The following is a 25,315-nucleotide window of genomic DNA, read 5'->3' on the forward strand; positions in this document are numbered from 1 at the left end:
ACAGCAGGACCTAGCAAGAGCGTGGATAATCTGCTCTTCTGCTCTCAGAACGAAGCATCTGCTGTCGCACACGTGCCCTCTCGAGCCAGGAGCTTGTTAGACGGAAGGAATGCGTGAGGAGAGGTGGTTCACGTGCTCTCTCGGCGTCACAAATCACCCGGGAACGTTTAAAAGTATTTATTCCGGTCCTAATGCCCGTCATTTGTCACTTTGATCACTTGTGGGATCAGCTTTCTGGATCGTTACTCACTTCGACTTTGGACGCTTTTGTAAAAGAAGTTTGGAGTTGTTGTGGAAGAATGTAGAAGATTGTTTGTGGTGGATTCGGTGGTACTTTTGTTTGAATTTTGATAGGCGATTGAAAATGGTCTTTGAACGATATTTTCTATTATAATCGAGATTAGAATGTTCCTGGGTTGTTCAATCGAGGTTACAATGCCCCTTGCCCCTTGTCTCTATGGATGAGGTATTTCAGTGTGTAGAGATTGCTCGGAATTGTACTACTTTCAGAGGGAAACCGAAAATAGTTTTGTTTGTGGTTCAATCTACCACAGAGTCTGGACGGTCGAATAGAGATCGTATAGATGGATTCAAGTTTAAACGGAGAAATTTTCGATCTTCTTTCGTATCGATCGAGGATATTTCGTAACAGTTATTTACAGGTTTAAAAATACGTACATATGTATAGATAGTAATATGTGGTTGAATCTAGGTTATGTTTCTATGCATCTTTAAATTTACGAGTGTATACAATTACATACGTTCAGGTTGAGCTATTTGTAAGGGATGAAATCTTAATGAAACATTTTACTAATTTACTTTTTGCCTAAATTAAACCTATTGGTTGCAATTACGTATCTATAAGAAAATCCATGTTTTCGATATATTATATTCGTATATAATATACTAATGCTGATCAATCATAAGTTAACCAACAATAAATCGCAAATATATCTGAAATTTCGAATGGGAAAATATAGCCCACTTCGTCCTAGATCAGAAATATTTATTCCTAAAAAAAACGTGACACTAAAAGCACTCACGCTTCTATAAACAATATTTGACGATAACAGTTGGAATGCTAAAAATATTCCATACGTACAGTTTAACCCATAAATTCTCCTAGCCATTAGCGTCGAAACATTCACTGGAAGTAGTCATCCCCCGCCAGCGGTCTCCAACCCTCCCGAACCGATACGCGTCGGTCGATCGTAAATATTTTCTCTCGTAAATCCACTCTTTCCTTAGAGCCTCGCGATCCATTGTTCGAAAAGTTTGTATTTTTTAATTGCTCGATTAGGGTACCGAATTAATTTTAAAGTTCCTCGCGATGATCGAGTGGTTGGAGATCCCTGGACCACCCTAAAACAGCACGTGCACGTTTTTTTCGGGCCGCAGACGGGTGTCGATGGGGCATGCTCGCGCGTCAGGGTGGTTTTCCCTTCCCTCGGATCCTCCCCTTTAATCTTTGGCTTGGTTTCTTCAATAGAACATCGGACCGTGATTTCGACAGCTGCTCCTTTCGAAATACGACACGAGATTTCCTTTGATTTTGCTGCTCGATTTCTCGAATCGGTTGGGAGGGTTCCGTTTTATCGATGACGAAACCGTATGAACATATTGACTCTATAATAATAATGATATATTTCTGAATTATTTTAGTCCTTAATTATGTGCATATTGGACTATTTTCAAGTTAACTAATCGGAATAAATAATTTTTTCCTCTGAAGGGGCGTTTGGGCATTAAGGGATTAAAAATTAAGTTTAAAATATTTCAAAATAAGTTGCTTTAATATCGATATTTTCGATTTCAGAATAACAAGATACAACATATATATATCAGTCTCACAATTTTCAAATAAAGGGTGAATAAAATCTATTTTATGGTAAAACTTCGTATTTCAGTCCGTGAATTGTATTTTGTTCAATGTATCTGCATCCAGAACAGAATATTTCTCTCTTCTGGAAACATTCTGACGATGGTTTCAGTGGAATATGTCCGATATAGGGGCGGCGACAATATGCCAAGCTTATCCTGAAATCGCAGTTTCCACGTTTTCCCTATTCCGATTCCCACATTTAATCCCTCGGTCTCTCTGATCTTAAGCCATTGAATAGATCGATCCGCGATCCTCGGAACAGCTGTCGCTTTTGTCCATTGAATGGCCCGAAAACGCTTTTCCATCGAATCCCTCTGAAACATTTGTCGATCGAATTCTCCATCTGTATCGTACCATCTATAATTGCTCGACTTTAACAACGCTCGCATTGAAATCTCCATTACGTTCTATTGGGCTTTCGACGGCTCTTCGAGCCGTTGGAAAATCGATAAAGGGATGCTAGACGAAGAAACATAACCTAGATTCAACCATACATTACGTACCATATCTATCACGAAACTGGTAAATAATTGTTACAAAAAATCAATACTGAAAGAAATTGAAAATTTCTCTGTTTACCACGTTAAGCACCATTGTGTAAAAAAAATTATATTTCTCTTGGTCACTGTGTAAGAAAAGAAAAAAGTCGAATCTGAATGAAGAACACACAGTATCCAAACTAATATAGACCAAGGTAATAAATTCGACCAAATTGTGTTGTATCCATTTGTATACAAATGGCGCTTAACGTGTTAAACTTGAAGTTATCTATCAATACGAACTCCATTCGAACTTCCAAATTCTACGGTAGATCAAACCACAACCAAACGGAATTTTCGAACCAAGAGGAACAAATCGAAATAGCTCATCGAAGATCAAAATACCTTAACGAAAAGGGCCATTTTTCCTACTCTAATAAAAAAATATTCAAACGATAGATCGATCGAACGTGATCGGTGCAGATCGAACCACAACCAAAGAAAATCTTCGATTTCTATCCTGAAACACACCACAAACAAGAAATAGTTGATCGACCCTAAAAATACCAGTCGTGAAAGGGGGCCATACTTTTGTAATCGAAAAACGGTCCTCGAAGACCGTTCTTAATCGCCCAAACACGTGCCTAGTCGTGGAAGGTTTTCACCCCCGATGGTTGTACTGGGAGGGGGGGATGCCGGTTTCCGGGGGTAGCCTCGACGTGAATGGCTCGTACACGGTTCGCAGTTTAGACTGTCAATGTTAGAGAGGACGGGACCACTGACAGCACACACGTTGCTCGGTGGCACACGGCGACGAATGGCCCCGACAGTAGCGCGGTGCGTGTTTCATCAGTATCGGGCACGCAGCCAAACAGCACGCCTCTACCTTGTCCGTCACACTGTCGATCGAAAAGGGCGGGAATCCGTTTTCAAACACCAGTGCAACATCATCGAAAATATTCCCTCTTCAGCCTTCAAAAACGGCACGTCGACGTTCGAGAAAATTTCATCTTCGTAAATCGGTAATACCGTACGCGAAACGTGACCATTTCTGTGAAAAATGAACAACAATTTATATTCCGAGTGGAAGTTGAATTTGTTCGTGGAAATTGGAACATTTCTCCGATATTTCATCTCCGATATCGAAGTGTGTTGCTCCGACTTTTCCGTGAAATGAATATCGGCCCCGTTATTCAGGTGCCATTTTCAACGAGTTTAGCCACTCCGACTTGGAATATCGTGAATTTATTCGCGAATGTACAGAGTGTTGTGTATTACAGAGAGAGACTTGGAGTGTCTGGGAACTGTTCGAAAAGATCGTGGTCTGTGAAATCTCCAGCGTAAACAGTTCGATCTTCGATTCTTCCACTGGTCTTTCGGGAAACAGGGAAAAGCTCACGTTCTCGCGTTCGCGATGAATGGCCACCGGTGGAGGATCGTGGTCTGTGAAATCTCCAGCGTAAACAGTTCGATCTTCGATTCTTCCGCTGGTCTTTCGGGAAACAGGGAAAAGCTCACGTTCTCGCGTTCGCGATGAATGGCCACCGGTGGCCCGGTGATTTATCACGGCGAAACGCGTCGACACGGTTTTCTGGAGCTTTATTTCCTCGTGGTTCGTGGCTGGAAAGCTTCGCGGTGTTTTTCACGGAACGAAAATTTATGTGAGGCCCGAGGGATGGAACAAACGTGGATTTAACATCGGGGCGAAGTGGTTTACCGCGCGATGTTTGTGGACGGTGGAAGGTGAACGGGAGGGAGAATGCTTGGTGGTTACGATGACATTATTCGCGATCGTGGAGGAACAGAGGCGAACGTTGGTCGACAGCGGTTGATACCGCGGGAATCGGATTAGAGGAAACGTGATCGCGATTGATTAATCGATCTGTGCCTTTGGAAATTCTCGTGACCGAGAAAGTGTTTGAAATTTGAAATTGATCGACGAGGCTGGTTGTGATCCCAGCCGTCGAGGCGCGCTGTTCTTTCTCTGTACAAAAGACACCGTTTCACGTTATATATAAATATTTTTCGAGAGTAATTTATTGAGATCGATAGACCGTAATTTATTTATATGTACATACATATATATATATATATTTTCGTACCGAAAGAGTAATTTATTAATAGAACGTGTGCAGGTAGTCGAAAGATATTTTTCTAAATAAATGTTTAGCAATCGAGGACATATCGTGAACAATAATCTTGAGAAATTGATTTCTATGATTATTCGTAATTATTTATATATCTAATATTCGCAAGTCTCATTCGCCAAAGAGTCTTCATACCCACAGATTGTGTTCAGAAAATACAATTCATCTTCTTGAAGTCTCGACAGCCTCTGCGCTCTACCTAAAGATCTATTTCAGTATACAAAAAAGCTCGTCCCGAAAATAAAAGAACAAAATCGAAGTTACTGTATTCCAAGTAGGTCAGCGCCGAGGTGTAAACGAAGTAAAGTTTACGAACGGAAAGAGACTCGTCCAAACTTCTTCAAACATCAATCCTCGAACCGTAAGAGCATCAAATTGCTCTCTACATTGTCAGTTTGAAATCTCGCGTACGGTGTTCGGGCAAGGAACATTTCAAACACAGTCAAGCAGTCAAACGCTTCCAAACCATCTCCAAATCGTCGAGACCAGATCTCTAGATCGAACCGACGATCCATTCCGAAATCCGAATAGTGCTCGTGAAAACAAAACGAGGTTCTAAGAGAATTCAAACACCTGCAAACCATCTTCAAACCGTCGAGACCCACGATTTTTAGGTTGATCCATTCTGAACCTAGAAAAGGTGCTCGGGCCACAGAAATAAAGGTGGAATCGATCCCCAAATCGGTGATCGTCAAGACAAAACGAAGTTCTAAGAGGATTCAAACGCCTTCAAACCATCTGCAAACCGTCGAGACCCACGATTTTCAGGTCGATCCATTCTAAACCTAGAAAAGGTGCTCGAGCCACAAAAATAAAGGTGGAATCGATCCCCAAATCGGTGATCGTCAAGACAAAACGAAGTTCTAAGAGGATTCAAACGCCTTCAAACCATCTGCAAACCGTCGAGACCCACGATTTTCAGGTCGATCCATTCTGAACCTAGAAAAGCTGCTCGAACTACCGCAAATAAAGGTGTAACCGGGCAATCGGTTAACGTCAAGACAGAACGAGGTTTCGAAAAGAGGCTCGTGGCCGAGAATCGAACGCCGCGCTCCGGATACTATTCTAATCCGCGTCCTTGAGAGAACGAGTGCTCTCCGGTTGCGTTGTCTAGCCTAGCCTGGAACTTGGCCGTGGCCGATTGATCGCGCACCTCGCGGTCTCTCTTCGGGTGTTCTCACCCAAACGAATCGTGTGGGGGAGGAACCTGAGGGATGCCAGGAACCGGCAGTCACCGGCACACCGGCCGAAAATAAAGAGGGCCAGCGTGATTTTCATCGACGGATTATCGGAGGAGTCTCTGGTTCAGTCCACCGAGGCTCACCCGACTTGGTGGCCGCGTCCATCGACTACCTTTTCGATAGTCGAACGTGACTACTGTACAAAAGAAAAAGGTGACACTGCTGTCTGTGATATGTATTTCATTGATTCAAGGCTTCTATTCATCTGAAGAGGACAAAGTGTTTAAGGATCATTTATACATGATTCATTTTTAAATTGTCCGGAGTGAAGTTTAATGAACTATAATTCGTCGGTGTTACTTTTATTCTTTTCTGGGATTTCCCTGGAAATCAGAGGTGACAAAATACTTTATCGTGGCCATTGTTGGCTCACCAGCAGCTTCCATTCCGAACACTTTCGAAATCTTCCAAATGACATTGTGAATGTTCGATACAGTTTCTTACGTCAGTGACGCGAACCGTTCGACCCAGGAGGGTACACTGTTATTTATACGTTGACGTGACTCATCCTTATATCACAACATAATACGATCTACCATGTATATACCTTCTTCTAAGTAACTTCAGACGAATAACAGGAATTGAGAGTAATAAATTCGACGACTGTTCGCAAGATATTCCACCGCGTCCACGTCAGTATAGAGCGTTCCATATAGTCGAAAAAAGGGGCCTGCAACAAGGTGCGTTGTCCTGCCGTCTTGAAGTGGCCCCTCGAGTGTCCCCAAGAGGCCCGCGGCGGAGAACCAACAGGAACGTCATTCAAGAAGCCAGAGCCACCCGTAGGGACGCAGGTTCATCGGCGCCACTCGAGCCAATTCGAGGAGGGCTAATTTTAAGGCGTACTCGAGTAGGACTCAATTTCGAGCTCTGTGATGATAAACGACCATGGCGCCAGGAGTAACGACCCTGACGAGAGTTCTGCTGCTGTTGCTGATGGCGATCACGAGGTGTACCAGAGGCTTCGTTGGGATTCAATCGCAGTTTCCAAAGGTTCTGAAAGGTGTCCGGCTACCGGGTGGTTATATGGAGATGGTAGAAGAGAAGCACTGCTCGTACGACACCGTACGATTGACCTGCAGATCCTTGGAGGCGTTCATGTTCATCGTCCAGGCGGACTATCTGGCGAATCAGACGCACACTTGCGGATACGAGGAGCAGAGACTGATGGAGAAGAACGTCCTGTGGAACAGAGGTAGCGTGGGATTCAGGAACCAGGAGCTGAGAGGGAATTATGATTATGAGGTGGACGAGGAGGGACTCGGGGTGGTGGACGTCAGGCAGTCGGTGAACAGAAGGTAGGTGACCTCCTAATTCTTAGAACATATGAACCTTCGGTTTTTGCCAGGAGGATTGTTTGTGAACTTTTTACAGGAGGACCTAGGGTTCGATGTCCAAATTACTGGCCACCTTAACCCCTTGCCTTACGATTTTTTTGACGACTGTACTTTCAAGCATTACTTTATCGTTAATAATTTCACAGATAGAAAAGGAATTTTATTTTTAGGACAGGTGTATCATTTACTCTATATTCTAAGTCTTAAATATTAATACTAATGAAACAGAATATTATTTGGACTCAAAGAAAATGAATGGTATACACGTTTATTAAATCCAGTTTGAAATCGTCATCACGTGTCTGACTCGATGTTATAAATTATAAGGCAAGGGGTTAAAAGTGTAGCGTAATTTCGTTTAATTAACCTAAGAATCGTCTGAGTTTGGAACATCATATTATTTATGATCTCTTTTATTTGAAAAAATAGTTTCATACATTGAATATGAAGAATTGATTAATAATTAATTAATATCTGTGTAATCCCAGTGTCCCTATAACTGTCACCTGAAGAACTAAAGTAATTCTTACATACTTAGTGTTAAGAATTATCTTACTAATACGCCAAGATAGGATAGTACGTCGAGTAATCGTTCGAAATTTTACGAGTTCGCGAAGGGCCACAGTTCGCACGTTCTTCGTGCGCATTTCGACACAATAACCGCCTCCCGCTGGTAATACGAGTCATACGCTAGGCATCCGCAAGACAAGGAGAGAGAGTAAAGAATATTCGGTTACCGTCGCGTAGACCACAGAACTAGAAAACCACTCCACCCTCGCTGGGAACACGAAGTCGAAGTGAAAGCCGTACCTTCTTTTTTTTCCTTCTAATTACCGACCGATAAACTGGACTAATGAACGACGATAATTAATATGTAGCAGTTCCATTCTTAAAATACTCATGTTAACTCGATCAACAACCCTTTTTAAATATCCATTAAAGGGGGATTCCCGTGTAACGAGTTAAAAAAATTCAAAAATTTTATTTTCGCGTAAATCAAAGTTACAAAATTTCAAAAGTATGCTCCCAAATTTTAAAAGTCAAATTTCACGAAGTAAACAAGCTACAGCAAATAAACAATGAGAATTGAATCAAAGAAAAATATATTTCTATAAATTAAGCATGGCTTCTTATATTTGAGGATTCTTTACTCTCATATTATCAATAGTTTTCTCGAAAAAAATTCGCAAAAATCATTTAGTTTTAGAGCTGTTATGCAAGAATCCCCTCCCTAACAAACAGAGAATAAGAATCCTCGTAATTGAGCATTTAGAACACTTCGATTCTCCGATGGGCGGCCATATTGGATCCGCTCGATCGCAGTGCATTGTGGAGCAAAAACTGTCGTCGTTCGCAGAAAATTCGCAGTTGGGGAGGTGAATGGCGAACGATTCCGTGAATAGAACTGCGATCGAATGCAATTCCGTGGAATTAGCCGACCCTTCTTTTAGCGTTTCCACTCCCGAGAAATCGCCTCTTTTTCATCCCACTCGAGGTGGTTCTCGATCCTTTTGTGCAGCCAAGTCCCACGACCGTGATGTGTCTTCGCCGAGGGGTGAAACGAAAATCTCGACACGCAAAATCGTCGTTTGATGTGCGCCAGCAAAGCGTGCGCGTACTTTTAATTGCCTTTTGAGCGACGTTCGACGCCCGCCGAAGGAGAAATCGCTTTCCAGGGGAGTGGATCGCGTCCACGAGCGGCACAGCTCGATGAACTTTGCAAATAAGGGGTTGCAGCACGTAGGGAGAACGAGCACTCATCGCACATTTCGGGATCGAGGTTCGAGTGTCTTGGTGCCGGCTGGGGCGAATTGATTCCGCCTGATCTCTTGTTTCGCGAAGATATTAGGGAGTCGATGCTTCGAAGAATTTTTAAATCGTGTGTATTGTGTTTATTTAGAAGGATATTACGGTCTTATTTCATTGACTTCGTTCGAATTTCCGAACAGGTTGATAAAGATTCGAGGAAGGAGGGAAAAGAAAAATAGAACCTGTTGTTTCTTTCGATATCACACTTTTTTTAACCGCCTGCTTTCGTAGACATTATTTCCCCGTTTGTTGCCAAAATTATTAAAAATTATTAAACATATCTTCTTTTTACTTGTCTTTGATATTGTCTCTGAAAAGACATATTTTTTCCTTAAGTCACAAAAATAGATGCAGAACTTCACATTAACCTCGAAAGTTCAAAAACCTCGAGTTTCGGAATACGGTCACGATCTGTCGGTAAAACAGAACTGTTTTAAAAAAACGCGGTTGAACAGGGTATTCAAACATGAAATAAAAATTCGTCAACGAAACGGCGTCGTAAAAGAAATTTAAAGGGATTCCTCTTGCGTGGGCGACACGTGAAACGTTATTTCCCTTTTATTTCCGGCATCGGGCACGTGGCGATAATATCGTCGAGTAGAGGAGGGGGTGTGGCGACTCGGCGCAAAAGGGGTGAAAATCGTCCCCCATCGGCCCTTGCGCAGCCGGGTCACTTTCGATCCCCAGCGCAACAATCATCTCGATCTGAAAACAATCGCGATTTCGCCTTTTGTCCTTCGTTGGGGTGGCCCATGCGTTTTCGACACCCGGTAGACGCGGCTTTAATGACCGACGTCCGCTTATTTAATTGACGGCCCTGGAGCAAGCAATCGATACAATCTTGCGTTGCGCCGTTTGCTATATATGCGAATTCGCTGCAAAACATTCGCGTGCAATACGAGGATAGACGATCGTTAACCCTTTAAGCTGAGTCTACACTATATAGGACAACACGTTATATAGCAAAGTTATAACTTGTTGGAAAAATAGGAATACCATAATTATATATAACATTTTTAGTGTTATATAGTAAGCTATATGATATCCATCAAGTGTAACGCCATTTTATACAAATTCCCTAGGAACTTGTCTAAAAAGTGATCTTGTAACAAGTTGTAAAAATATTACAATAATTTTATGTTCTATTTGTATGAGAAAAAACATTAAAGTTTTACAACTATAATTTTACATTTATGATATTTGTTTTTTTTCTGTTTAGATGTTCTGGCCAAAAACACTGTCGTTACAGTTTCATCACAGAACAGCCGGGCGCGGCGTATTGGAGACCTGCCACTCTGCGAATAACGTACGCGTGTATTCCAGGTAAATTATTAAAACAAAACAATATTTAAACTAAAACCCTGTTTTTGAAAATAGAAGGATTCTATGTCTTTGAATGTTAGTTAGCGAAAATTTTCAGAAATGATCCGAGCGTTTGAAAAATTACCAAGAAAGCAGTCCTTGGAGTAAGAAAACAAGGTTCTCGTTCGTTTTATTATATTTGCTAGACTATAAATCACGATGTTTGGAGCCATCGAGATTGCGTGAGAAACAGGAAGTGTTCGCGATTCGATCGTCTCGTTGGACACGGGCGACACTTCCTCCTCTCTGAGCGCAGGGAATCGATTTTCCATCGTGTACAATCGGTAATCTACAATCTGGATAGACGCTTGAAGAAGTATCGACTCCTCTCGATTGTATCTAAGTAAAAGAGATCACCAGACGACACTTTATACACGTTTCCTGATTTCTATCTTACCCGATCTCTGTCGCGATATTTACAGATAATTCTTACCTGAGTCTTATTTCCATACAATTCGAAAATAAATCGAGGTCCAATTATAAATTCTAATTTATAATTAAATTTATAATTCTAATTTATAATTCGTTCAATACCGTCACGATGCATTAACCTCAAATCTGCTGAAGATCGAAAGAATCTCAATATTGTAACATTCTTAGATTTTCAAAAAATTCCAAAATGTTTTCCACAATAAAAGCTTATATCGTCAGGCTTTAAACATTAACCCAGAATGATTTACGTGATTTGGGGTAGTTCCGTAGCTTCCAAGGGATTAGAAGTTCGCCCCCTGAAGCCTCACAATGGCGGTCGAGTTCTTCCGGAGAACGACAACGTGCTTCGTAACGACTTTGCGCGTCGCATGCGACAGAAGGAAGAAATCTTTAAAGGACACGCTAATCCGCGATTTCTATGCAATGGCGAGTACCGTGGGGGTCGTGAAAGGTGCGAAAAGATCCCGAAGATATCCGAATACGAATCTCTGAAAAAAGCGTACGTTCGCTGAAGAAATTCTTAAAGAAATAGTCTTAGAGTCATTATCATTAACATTACATACTTATTAACACCGTTGAAAGGCCAGTATGATTATTAGGATGATGCTTGTTTAATGAACAAAACTTACTTTTCCCACAGGGCTCCCTGTCAATGTGTCACGCTTATGAGTAATACAGTATTTTTTTTATTTTTCTCACTTAAATATTCGAGATGGCTACCAACAACTTTTTGTTTCTTAAGAAAAGAAATGCAACTTTCTTTTCGACAATAAAAATCTTTGAAATTTTCTGAAGAAAAATCTTTGAAAATGTTTGAAAAAAAGTGATCATATAGTATGTACTATTTGTCCTCTTTGTGGACAAACTTTTAAATTATTGGTACTTCAAAATTGGCTATCTGAAAATTTATTGAAGTTAAAATTCTGCCGAAGTCTCGTGTAAATGAAAGAACGAAAACGAAGAAAACGATAACATCCATAATACGATTAAAAATTCCGTGTTTATCCGACGTCAGCCAAAAAAGGCCCTGAACAAAATTACGAAAAGGGTAGTTAGCATCGCGAAACGATAATATTCTCTATCTTCCAACGGTAATATTCTCGATCTCCCAGCGACTCAGTGATTCCACCCTCGGCAAACACGCTTACATCCCCACGGAGAGCCACCCTCCCACGTAAATCGAGAGGCAACGAGTATCTTTCTCTGTCGAAAGGTGGGAAAGGGCCGAGGTCAACCCCTCCGACGCCCTACAACCGGTGATGTCAGTCCCCCTCCAGGTGTAGCTATTCCCTGTCCTCCTTGCCCCCCTCCGTGTTTCGGCGAACTAGAGCAAGGACACCCTCCCGCGAACACCACAGAGCCCGGGACTCTCACTCGAAAGCGACAAATGGACCGGGACGGATGCAGATGTTGATCCGTCAGATGTTTGGTCCTTACCGCCAACGAACAACACACCCTTGGGACACGTTGGTAATTCAATCGTGGCGAATCGAAGCGTAGAAAATAGGATTTTCACCCCGTACGAAAGGATAATTTATACTCCGTTCATCCCTCCGAGCGATAATTCATTCGCCACGTTAGGGTGGAAATTTAATTTTCTTGCTCCTGGTAACTGGATCGCGATGGTAAACTAGAGAATGTTTATGGTTCCGTGTTACACGGCTGTTTTAGGGTTGTTTTCGAAGATAGGGATGATGTTTGTAGAAGTTTTAATGTAATTCATCCGACGGGATTTTGTTTCAGAGACCTCCGTCAGGAAGTATTGCAACGAGAAGCTGAGGGTGGTGCCGGGCGAGGGTGGTTTTGTAAATTCTCCAGGATTTCCGCTCTACTATCTAGGGGAGACTACGTGCGGATGGACGTTCAGGTCCGCTCCTGGGCAAAGGATCGTGCTCACTTTCCACGACCTGGATATACGGGGTGAGTATCGATCGGTCCGCGCCATTTGTTGCTCTTCGTTAAACCTCCACGGTAATTTAGTTTAGCGGATTTCCTGAGGGAAATCGATTTAAAAATCGGACACTGAGAAAGATGAACGCGTCTTCGGTGGACGTTGGCTGCTACGGGCTTATTTATCGTTAATTATCGTTTGGGCTTAACTACAGACTCATCTCAGAGATGAATAATTCGAGAACAACTACTTTGTAACACTTTTAATAACCGACTGAATGTTATTTTACATTATTAGTTCGGAAATAGTGAGTGGAATAAGGGTGCCACTAGCTGTGAGTTATTGAAGGTACTCAAACGCCTAGAACTTCAAGAAGTCTCCACTAGGTGGCGGTAGTGAAAGAAAAATTCAAATTCGTCTCCGAGACCAGTCTTTGGTTAACTTTCGTTCCCACTCTAGTCATACGGCTACGTACTATAAATTAGGAAATAAAATATTAGTGAGTATGTCATAGTTTCTTCTAGTCTTATATATATAGCTATCACAATTAAGTATTTATTCTGTTGAGAATAAAATAGAAAAGCAGTTGCATCTGATCAATGTTTTGTTTTCTATTGTATTTCACTGAGCCCTATAGGCTATGAATACACAAAAATTCGCAGTCTACTCGTAAATCATTATATCGAATGCATAACTGTCCCGACGATTGTAGCAGATTCAATATTTCTAAAGTCGTTCGCAACATCGGCCAATATCCACGAATGAAACATTATTGGTTTTTCAGGACCAGAAGTGGACGGAAGTTGCGTGGACGTCGTCAGGGTGCGGGAAAGGGGAAGAACGTTGCTCGAGCATTGCGGCACAGCGGCTGGTGTCAGGGTCGTATCCGATTTGAACGTGATCACCCTCGACCTTGTTGCCTCGAAAAGGTTCTACACCGGCCGGGGATTCTTCTTGCAGTACCAAGGTCAGCTCCCCTGCACGGATGACGATCATTCTTTTTTCGTGATCGAAGAAACAAGATCCAGTGTACACATAGAGAAAGAGAGAGAAAGACCATGGAACACGAGACGGACGAACGTTCGATGATTGCGCAATGAGTCTCTTTCTCTCTCTCTTATCCAGAAATAAGTCGGCGTGTCTGGTCATATTGGAGATTCGCTTGAACGATCCACTCTAGGACATCGGGGAAATTAATATCTCGTGATGCAGTAAAGAATAGATATTTACTTGGTGTTGCTGTTTGATTCGACGTACGATTTCTTAGGTTATGCTACCATATTTTCGTAATTTTTATCCGAGCTTGAACATTAGGGTCTTGAAACACTCAGTCGACATATAGTAATTTGAGGTTAATATGATTCGTAATATGTATATCGCCTTGGTAATAATAGAGGAAGGTTGCTGAATTTAGTCCATCGCCTAGGTTGGACCACTACTGTAACACGTGTGTAAGCAATTTGGACGTTATGATAGATAATATATGTATGATAGTGGTGATTGCATTAACTAATAAGGCCCAAATTTCTTGCACATAACAAATTACAGTTATGGTCCAAATTCGGCAAGCATCCCCTATGTACAATTGAAATTTGATTTAGTTACGTTAATCTTTTGAGTGGTCGAGTGAGCTTGAATAACACTAGGGGTAGTCGATGTAATAATTTGAATGTCAATATAATTCGTAATATATCGAGTTAGTTGCAGTACAGTTGAACTGTACTTAGTTACTTTAATTTCTTTTTACTATACGAGAGAGCTTAAATAGCAGTGAGTTATCGATAGAGTAATTCAAGTGTCAATATTAATTGACAATATATCCAGTTAATTATGACAAGATTAAACTGTGGTTTGGTCACCGCAACTGTTTCAGCGTTCATGTGATAAATAGTTATATTTAGAACAGGGAAATAGGGAGTTCGCGGTAGGAAATGGAGTCTCCAGCAAGCGTGGGTGTTTTCATACCAGATGGTTTAATATTTCAGTGTTGGGATGCCCGGACGTATCAGCACCGAACGGGAGCTACATATTGAATAGCAGCTTGACGTCGAGGACGTTCCTGTGCAAATTGGGCACCGTGTTTCCGGACAGTAAAGAAAGGACAAGGATACTCGAGTGCCGGAACGGCAAGTGGAATGAGAGTGTCATCGCCATACCGAGCTGCATAGGTAAGAGTGCCGCTACTAACAATGTTTTCATTATAATACATTCTAATTCTTTAAAATTTTATTTATGAATCACTTCGAATTTCGTATACTCAATACAACAATTCTTCAAACGCTCATAGACCTCCAGACTTTTTAGAAATTAGTATCGTTTGATCTACTGGGTTGAATCATAAGTAATTTCCTTCACGGGTGAAGAAAATATATTTTCTTTTTTCAACAAAATCCGTCAATCAAGTAACTAAATGAATATCTTATGGATGTAATAATACAAAAGACATTACAGACTAAGTGTTAATTGTGGGTTATCTACTAATGAGAAAAATTTAAAAGAGAAGAAAAAAAGCAATCCCACTGGATCCTAGAAACAGGCTTCAATATTTCTCGTTCGATACGTATCCAGCTGGGTGCTCGAATCCATTGGTACGCCCCTTACGGGCCTCCCGGGTGCCCCCATGGCTGCCCATCGTTATCGTAAGGGGAAACTACGTACTAACGGTGGGAGAAGACACCACGATAAACGGGGGAACGGGTTGGTGGGGGTTGGAGAAGGGGTGAGGAAGGTGGTAGGATATAAGAAAAAGACGGAGGGAAAGAATCTTCGGGGCGGAGAGAAGGATTCGGTGAGGGCACCATACATCGACGTCGTCGCGCACGTAACGACGCTAGCCGTTCCGACGCGAGGCCACGTGTCTACGTGAAAAAATCACTAAAGAATCAATTTCCTAAACGATTTTCGACAAGTCGATCGCGTCGATTAAACCGTCGAATTTATTCGACTGATTAGATAATCGTGTGCTATCAGTTTCGCCGCGTTAATATTCGCGAGATCGTCGCCGAGGAAGATCGCTTCACGGACATCGCAACGGTGTCCCTTAATTACCAGGTAATTTAATCACTGTGAAATATATCTTAAGAAAATTTTATCGAGTGTCCACTGTGTGCTTCGATCGCGAGTTCCAATGGAAGAATTAATTAAATAATTGTTTTTTTGGAAAGAACCACGTGATTCCTCTAGAAGACAGAATGATGAAATACTGTTTTTTTTTTCAAATGATAATCACCGAAATATTATTTAATTAATTGTTTCCTGGAGAGAACCACGTGATTTCTCTAGAAGACAGAATGATGAAATACCGTTTTCTCAACGTGATAAATCAATGATCGTCGGATTCGGTTTATCGGATACTTTTCTTCTTTCTTTTTGCTATCTGCTTATTTTCCCGCGTGGATAAGACGATCCCTCATGTTCTTGCATAACTCGACCATCGAACGATCGACACGGGGTCAACGAAGCGATCCTCTTCCTCGCGGAACCATCGCGCTCGAGCGAATTCTGAATTAATTAATACCACTTGGGGTCTTTCTTCCGGCCCGAGTATGTATCGTGAAACGTCCGCGATACTTTTCAGCGAATTATTAATTGCCTTGTTCAGCTGCGCTGACGAGGCCAACGAAGTCCCCTTTTTTTTTGCAGACTTTTTTCTCGATGATCGCTTCATTGGCGGTTCTGATAATGATTTTCGAGACGTGCTTTTCGGGAGATCATCGATTAGGTTGTACTTTTCATAGGGCGTACAAAGACTTTCGTAAGTGACTGTACGTACCAATATTCCAAACAGTAAGTTTCATTCATTTTCTCTGTCTCCTGATCGAAAACATCGATCATTGCACAACTGTGACCCAGAATCTACCTATCCCAATAGTGTCCGTTATCTGCTCTGGCTGCGCAACCCTTATCAACCGCTTCTTCACGAAAAATCGAACGATTTTGTCCGCGATACAAGGCCCCCTCGATAAGTTGCTCGCTTCTTTCGAATAAAACGGAGAAAAAAGCAGCACGGTGAGAAAAATCACCAGCGTAATGAAACGTTCGCGGGTCGAGAAAAATTGCTGCTGCCCTCCCCAAACCCCAATCTTCCGCGGCTTTTCACACCCCGAACAAAGAAGATTGGGCCGAGCCTCGTGTCTCCGTTCTTTGTGCGATCCTCTATTCACCGTGCTAATAATTCGCCGGGAGACCGAGAGGGGCATTTTGTGCGCCGCAGGAATATCGGGAGAATGTGTTTTCTTTGCGAGACTTTCGCCGAATGCAGCGAGAAAAAGGAAAAAAGAACGCGAATATTTCCTCGAAGATTACCGAAGTAATTTAACCGTAGAAATATCAAATGTATTCGGGACGATTCAGGTGATATTGTCGTACAAATATGGCTGACACACTTTTCATATCGTAATTAAAAATTTTATAGTGACATACCGAGTAAGAGAAATTTAGTGAAGATGCAAGGAGGTTATAGGAATAAATACTTGTGACTAATTTTGGTTTGGAAATTACGGTTTAGTTAAAATAATCGCTTTGTAGAATTTTCATAGGTATCTCTGTATATTTCTTTTCTCGTGAATTTTTTACGGTTGGAGCGTTGATAAATTAATCCTCGGAGGGGAAGACTGGCCAGTAAGATGGATACTCTGTACGTGGATAATGGTCTCTGTATAACTGGACGAGTCGAGGGGGAGAAAGAGAACCGGAAGTATCTATGTACACTATGGTTTGAAATACTTGATACATTTCTTTCTGTTATTTCGCGGAGAAAAAGGAATATTCTTTCTGACTGCAGGAAAGGTGTGGATAGAATTTAATAAAAACGAAGTTAAATATCCATGTCTTGAAAAATCTTAATAATATTAACACTTTGCACTTGGAATTTCCTAATTCCCTATACATTTTGTAGTAAAAACTCTGATCATGACAAGTAATTAGTTATTTGGAAGAAAGTAAAATTATACCAGATAAATATTGTATTGGTTTTTTTAAGCCCATATATGTAGTCCCCACAGTTTGTCCAAGTGGACATTCGGCAGGTTCTTATGTGATTTACTTATGGGTAACGTATCTTTACAAATACGTTATTATATTATCCTCTAATAAGGTTTCGTATTGGTAGATTATAGTAATTTCAGATTAGTACAAATAATAATTCCATATCCATACTTTTATGTTTCCATTATACCAGAAAAACGGTCGACTTTTGTATATTATGAGCCTAAACAATCGAAACTTCACTGTATATTCTAAACTCAGCGAAAAAACTTCCAAAGATTAGTCTGGTCAGCAACGTGTACGGTTACTAGCGGCGGCCATATTGAATCTCTGCCGCGCGTCGCTACTTTAACCCAACATAACTGTATCTTAAAAGCAAACAGTCTTAAGATGTACATTCATTACGATATTTTCCGTCCAATCATCAAGGCATGCCTGTAATTTTCTTCGTGGTTAACAACATATAGAAATTTAAAACTCCGAGATCGTCGGGACTTTCAAAGACTCGATCGTAAAATGTCTCGGGTCGTTTGCCGCGCGGAACGAGCTTCGATTTTCCGCCGCTTGGCGACGGCGGAGAAATTTCAAAATATTCGGAAAAATAACCATCGCTCAAGCTCGCGAACGGCGTTGACACACATTTTCATCTGCATGCATACCGAACACGCGAATGCATAATTCAGGGGGACGTGCAGAGATTCGTGGGGAATAGCGCAGCGCGAAGAAAACGGTCGGAGAACGGAACGGAGAGTTGTCACGATCTGTAGAGGGGAACGCACCTGGAGGGGGCAGGAATCCACGACAGTGGGAGCAGTCGCCCCTATCGCGTGCCCCACTACGTATCTTTCTGCCTCCTTCCGAGCAGAGATAATTTTAGAGTCGACAGAATAAAACAACGTTACGGGCTGCACATGTTCGGAACAGCTGCGAGGAGAGCAGGTTCTGAATTTCGTGAACGTTGAAAACCCGCTTGTAAGGTTTTTAAATTCACGCGCACGGTCTTTAGTTTCTGCTGAACGAAAACGCCACTGTTCGAAATTCAAACTCCATCTTTTGTTTATGCATTTAAACGTTGTCGAGGAAAATGAATTTAAGAACATTTTATCTTGTTAAAATATTCGGATGTGTAATGTTACGATCGAGGTGTTGAATAGATTATGCATTGGAGCGGAGTGACCGGGTATTCTTATGCTCGGAATTTTAAGTAGGAATTAGCGCGATCAATATTAACCAGGCGTTAAACGATTGATGGGACAGCAGAGTGGCATAGATTATTCTCGTCAACTTCCCGAGACAAAAATAACGATCTCGGAAGTGTACATCGGTGTTTAGGAAAATCGTAAAATGAAGATTCAATATTTAACTGTTCGCCATGTGTTTCCCTTAAAAGCTTGTTCATCTGTGTGATTTTTTTAACAGAGCCGAAAATAAAACTGTTTCGACGCTGTCTATTTGACTTCGTAAAACATAATTAACTATTCGAAATAATTTTCTACCGCTGGTGATATCAGAAAATGAAGATTTCCTTGTTATTCTCAACTGTTCTGTCGTCCAGTCTGTACTTTTATATTCAAGCGATAGACCGTGTTCCATTTCGCCTGTTCTATTTCTGCCAGTTCAATTTTTCAAGTAGTCAATCGACTGAAAATTTCATTGGAAAAGCTACAAAATTCACGAAGATATCTTACGACACGAACCTCGTTTTCCGACGATTATATTATTCATCGTATATTTCCCAAATAAATCCGTTTCACGTTCGAATATTCTTAGCGCTGTCATAGGGAACATTTACAACAATCTTGTAAATGCTCATTCAAATATCACGTACCGAAACAAATTTCAGCGAAACCTTATCGGTCGCCGACCAATAAAAGAACGCCGAAATGTAACATTTTCCACCAACCAAATACAATAATAAAATCCAAGTTGGCAACCCCTTCGGCAGGTACCATTTAAAAGCTAAAAACCTAAAGTTTCACAATATCTGTTGTTTCCTTATCTGTAAAGCATTTACAAAATAAAATATTCTAACATGAACACACCATACTACTATAGCTTGTGAATCTAAAAGTTTCGTAAAAATGACATTGAAACCCAATATTCTCTCGGGAGCCACAGTTCGCCCACCGTTGGCATATAACATTGGGAGCCATGTATGGAAGCAACGTTTCTTCTTCTCCGCCTCGAGCGTATCAATCCGTGAAGGGCACAAAAATTGCCGTAAGAAAAAAAGGCACCAGAAACCAACGGGTCTCCCGAGAAATGTTCGGGTTGAAAGAGGACAGCTTGTTTTCGTCCTGGCGCGAATTCGCGTGGGAGTCTGGTGGGGTCTGGATTGGGGGAGAGGGAATACGAAGAGTGGGATTGCCCCTGTTTGTTCTCCCACCACGTCGGTCGCTTCGTCTCCCGTCCCTCTGCCCCTCCACCAGGGCAACCAACAGTTCCCCTGCGCCGTTGGTCGAAACGAGGTAGGGAAATCTCCAGTCGTCGTCGGCGTTTCTGATAGTGGGACCACGCGACTCTTGCCCGCTTATCGCCACAGCCTTTTATCAATGGAGAGCTCGTGTCGCCGTCTTTCACGTTCACGCACGCACGCCTCGCGATTACGCTCCACGACGCACGCGCGGTATCGTGAGGAGAAGAGGAACAAACGTTCCCTGCGCCCGGTCCCGAGGGAAACGTGCCTGGACTCTAGCCCGCCGCTTCTTTCCTGGACGACGACGACAACGGAGAGTGTCGTGGGGCTTGAACGAAAGTCTATGGAATAAGCCCCAGCCAGGGGCCGTGTGTGTCTCCGGTTGGCAGTTCTGGCTGTACTTCGATATATATCATCGTATTTGTCACTCGGTGCTTGTGGATAACTCGCCCTTGGAAGGATATAATGCAACGCGCCGTGTTCACTGGACAGAGGCCACCTCGTGATCTTCTTTGTTCTGGATAGAACGGGCTTTGGAACCATCTTGCCCAAAAGAAATATAAACGTGTGGTTGGTTGTCCGTCGAATGTGGCCCGACCGTCGCGCGCTCGCCGTGCAACTCTGTTTTGCGTCGATGGGGTTGGCCAGACTGCCGCCGAGAAAAGTCAGCCCGCGGCCACGAATCTGATCTGTTGTTTCGCGGCGGTATTTTGTTGCCAAAAACGGCGCCCCGGTTGAGACCGCCGTCTGGCATCGAGGGGAGAGACCGTCTTCGTTTACGGACACTTTCCGTTGATCGAAGAAGATTATACGCGTCATTTATTGGCTCTCGATTCGATGAATATTTTGACAGCGTTCTAGAACCGCGCGCGGAACTGTAGGAAACGTTGGGTCACTGAGCTCGGAGTTGTACGAGAAGCTTTTTGTTTATGGGAGGAACGGTTAACGGAAGGAATTGGTATCGGGGAAGTAAAGGAAGTAAATCGTAGAGGAAAGTGGTTCGATCGGATAGATGGTACGTTTTTTTTTTTCTTTTTACGATCGGGCATATTTCGGAGCATGATCGACGAACGGAGTCAAAGAGTTTGTCCGAGAGTATAGATTGAAACCTGGACAAAGTTCCATCGGGTGTCGGTCCTTGAAATCGGCAGAGCCTAGTAATACCGAAAAATATACGTAGTTTACGGTAGGGACACGGGCCTAAACACGCGTTCCCGAAGGGCAACCGTGTAATCCACACGTCCCATGCTGTCCGTGGCCGAACAAAGCAAAGTACAGCCTTTGTTCGCGGGAAAACAGCAACGAAGGACACACTCGAGACGGAATTAGATGTAAAAAAAAACAAAAGAAAAATAAGGAAACCACCGGAGCCAGCTGTCGAAGGGAAAAAAGTAGAATAATACTGCTTTGGTCGGACGGACAAAAACACCATCGAGCAGGTACATTGAAAATTTTCTTACGGCGAAAGAAAGAACACCCCGTGTTGCATTGCTCCGAAAATTATACGAACTGCACAGCGGGTATAGAAAAAGTGTACAGAGAACGGTACTGTCGAAGAAAGAACTCGTTCCGAACGAGTCGTATATCCCCCCTCTCTTTCTCTCTCTCTCTCTCTCTCTCTCTCTGTCTCTGCCTCTTTGTTCTCTGGTCTTTAAATTCTTCGAACAGACGATCCTCATTGATCGATGCAACACATTTGTCACGCGCGACTACGTTGACGGCGAACAGATGTTTCTCGAAAACGCTTTTTCATTGCAATTGTACCAGTTCAAGGAGTAAACGACCACGTGAATTCGATTAGATACATCGAAGCGTAGAAGTTTTGATCATCTGTGAATTGTCAGATAATATTGGTAGATCGGGCGACGTTGGGGTTGATTTATTATTATTTTGCATGAATGTTACAACATGTGGCGAATGTTCACACGGGATTAAGCGGGTTTTTCGTCGCTGGTGAGAGGTGTTCTTGGAAACGCTCTCGTATACCAAGAGAGCTCTATCGATGTGTGTGTATAACTCTAGGAAGAGGGGATAAGGATAGGCCATGTGGCGTCGTTAGCTTCAGGGTCGCCTTCATCATCCGCGATGCCCTGCACGATGATACATCGCGTTGGTAGTTCTGTCACATCGTTATCAATTTTGACAGTGAGCTCACAAAGGGTCCCAACTCCCTTCAGAGTGCTTCGATGTCCTTTTTAATATCTGGTATAAATATCTCTTGATGCGATGATCTTCTAAAATTTAGAGAGTGTTTTAAAGATTTTTACACTGATGAAAGTTGCACTTGGGAACTTTTAGTGGTAACATTTTTTGGATTCCACTGTGCTTTCAATTAGTTTTCGGTTCAGTTTACTAGGGTATTCATTTGCTAAAAATAGGTCAGGCTACCTACCTTTTTATAGCCGAAAGAAACCTGTTACTTTCTCGCATAAATTCCTCTTTATGATGTCATTAATTATGTAGAATAATGGTGAAAAAGTTTCTTGGAAATCATTACAGTTCGCGTGAAGGTCCATTTATGGTGTTTTATGGCTTGGCTGATTATAAACGAAACATAGAAGTGCAAACAAGCGCAGAATTCTTCTTTAGTATTCTAGAGTCTCAAAGCGACTAAAATAAGAATTTCACTATTATTTTTATTATTGATTACTAGACTGCGGACGTTTATATAACATCCCTTAAAATGAAAAATGAAGAAAATAAGGATTTATAAAAGCCTCCAGTGCAGAATTCAGCATTCTGTCTCATTTTCCTTTTTACATATTGCTATCGAAAATTGTGAATTTGCATAATCGTTTCTTCACAAGCTATTAAAACTCGAGACAAAATTGTTACCTTAGCGTTTCAAGATTCTCTTGGCAACTCTCATCGTATAAAGATAGGCTCGCTGAACCCTAGAATCGCAAAGGAAATTTCCTGTCTAGTGAAATTGAAAAAATCAACTGATCTGCCCCTAGATGCCCTGATATCTCCAGGCCCCGTAACATTCACTATCACCGGTAAACAAATCACTCGACCGAAAGATACATATCTTGCTCAATGTAAGCGTAATATATCTAGAATCAGATATTGATTTATTAAAATTCTGCTTCGAATTCCTTACTTCGCGTGTCTTCGGGTAAGTTTTTATTTCCCCCCCTTATTTACCTAACAATTCCTGCATTTGTATCATAATATCAGTACAAGTTTGTTATCGCTAAGTCGCTTCAGATGGTTATCAGTCGTTTCCAATTACACCTGTAACATCGTGTGCATCAAAGATGGTCCAAAAATGGTACCAAAGACTACCCAAGTTAACGTGTTAGCAAGGATCAGCAAGTTCCGTGACTTCGATTAAAAAATCTTCGTTCGAATAAAAGTTCCATCGTTCCTCCGGTTGCAACCGAATCGACAGCAGAGTCCCCCGAACTGCTACGTCTCGCGTAAACGCAATTCCGGAACCGAGTGGCGGGGAGGCGCGTTCCGATACAGCGCAGATGTGACGGACGCAGGCAAACGATAAGAGATAAGGCCCGAGAGGAATCATACGTTTTATTTTTACCGTGCCCCTTTTTTTTTTTTTTTTGCCTTCTCGCCCGCGGTTCACCAGCGGTCAAAGGGCAGCTTCGCCCCCGATTGGCGAACCATATGGAGGCGTCGTCCCGCCACGCCACGCGTTTCTCATCGATGATAAAGCCGATGAAATAGCGGCGATCCGGCTCAGTTTGTCTCTGCTCCGCAGTCAGCGCGTCTTCCAAGCCCCTAGCGCTATGTGACCAGTAGTGGAACGCAGTCCTTCCTCATCCACGATTTCTCACGTCGATCGCCTTTCAACTTCCGGGGCTACGACCTCTCGTATCTAATCGATCCAAGGAAACTTCAGTCTCCACTTTGTACCTAGGCTGGAATTCAGTGTCCGTTGTCCGATTGACTGAAGCCACGCGAGAAATGGGAACGAAGTCTTCGATAATACATTTCCAAAGGTTTAAGGTTCGATCTCATAGCGTGCTCTGAGCAATTTAAAAGGATCTTGAAGGATCGACTTTGAAGATTTACTCGTATCGGGTGGCAATTTCCCGTGAACCGCAAGGACTCTATTCAGGGATCCTAGGGGAGGAGCAAGAATCGGGTGAAGTCTGACGGAAAATTGTTTCCGATCGGTTCAGTGGAGCACGGATTGGAACTCTTGGTAGCGACGAAGAGGGATACGTAGATCGTGTGAAACGAGGGAATACGAGGAACGTTCGAGGGAGACAGAGAGAGAGAGAGACATATAGAGGAGAGACTTTGGGGAGAGACTCCGCGGAGTCGTTCGAACGCGCGCGCTAGCCCGCTGGTGCTATAGTAGCAGAGGAGCTGCAGGAGCCGTAGCAGCGCGCGATTGTTTTAACGGAAGTGGTCGTGCAGGGAATGCCGCGTTATGGTGGCGTGTAGCAGCTGACAGCGCGCGGGGACACCAACGAGAATTTTGGTCGCGAGAAGGGAGGAACGTGAGAGGGGAGCTTCTTGCTGATTGCTTCACCATGATACGAATATTCACCGACACCTTCAGGAACCTGATAAGTGAGTGTCTGATCCGGAGATTCTGAATCCTGAACGGAAAAATATTCATTTTCTCTCTCGTTTCTCCGCCAGGAGATCCTTTTGCCGCCAGTTGTTCGTCAGGCATATTTGTTTGGAATTCGTGTATTTCTGCATGGAAGTATAGTTATTATAGTGTCAGTGTCATTTTTTGGGAATTCAGATTACCAGTTACTATTTCCTTAATTGCTGTCACGTTTCAGTATCACAGTCAGTGATGTAAACGACGTTTTTACTGTTGGCAAAAGGCGGAGAGAAAATTGTCTCAAAGTTCGAACGTTCATCTCTGACCATGTGAATCACTCGATTGCGTCAATTGTGCGCTTCACGCACTAGAATTCACTTTGCCGGGATGAAAGTGGAATCAATGTTCTCCTGAGTATCATTTGGTTACATGCGTAAATATCGTAAAAACGCTACTAGGAGACTTTTTATGTTGTGTGCTTACCATTACTCACCAGACAAACAATCTTTTGTCACACCAAACAGATGAGGTATTGTTCTTTAGGTTCGTTTTCGCGTGACAGTAAATCCTGACTTTTACAGTTATGACACTAAATGCTACGACGTTTGTCGTCGTGAAAACTAGATGTTTCGTTGTCTTGACATTGGTTTACATGGTCGTACAGTGTCACGAGAGCGATAGTCATGACTCTTACCGTCACGTGAATACGTACCTTAAGTTCCATACGATACAAAAATTCTGCTTGTTTCTGAAGAAATTCACTGTCAGAACTGTCTGAATTTCAGTAAACCTACACCACTGGACAAAATTA

The 25,315-nt window shown here is 42.4% G+C and overlaps 1 protein-coding gene across 1 annotated transcript in view; it reads left to right on the forward strand.

Moving 5' to 3' along the window:
• Positions 1-6,634: 6,634 nt before the first annotated feature.
• LOC107191077 overlaps positions 6,635-25,315 on the forward strand; it is a 31,065-nt gene continuing 12,384 nt past the window's right edge. Inside the window, exons 1-5 of the mRNA XM_015580029.1 lie at positions 6,635-7,044; positions 10,112-10,215; positions 12,430-12,606; positions 13,362-13,544; positions 14,563-14,745. Coding sequence (XP_015435515.1) covers positions 6,635-7,044; positions 10,112-10,215; positions 12,430-12,606; positions 13,362-13,544; positions 14,563-14,745 — 1,057 coding nt within the window. The remainder of the gene's footprint in view (positions 7,045-10,111; positions 10,216-12,429; positions 12,607-13,361; positions 13,545-14,562; positions 14,746-25,315) is intronic.

This window comes from Dufourea novaeangliae, unplaced genomic scaffold, assembly GCF_001272555.1.
Source record: "Dufourea novaeangliae isolate 0120121106 unplaced genomic scaffold, ASM127255v1 scaffold221, whole genome shotgun sequence".
Taxonomy (NCBI): domain Eukaryota; kingdom Metazoa; phylum Arthropoda; class Insecta; order Hymenoptera; family Halictidae; genus Dufourea; species Dufourea novaeangliae.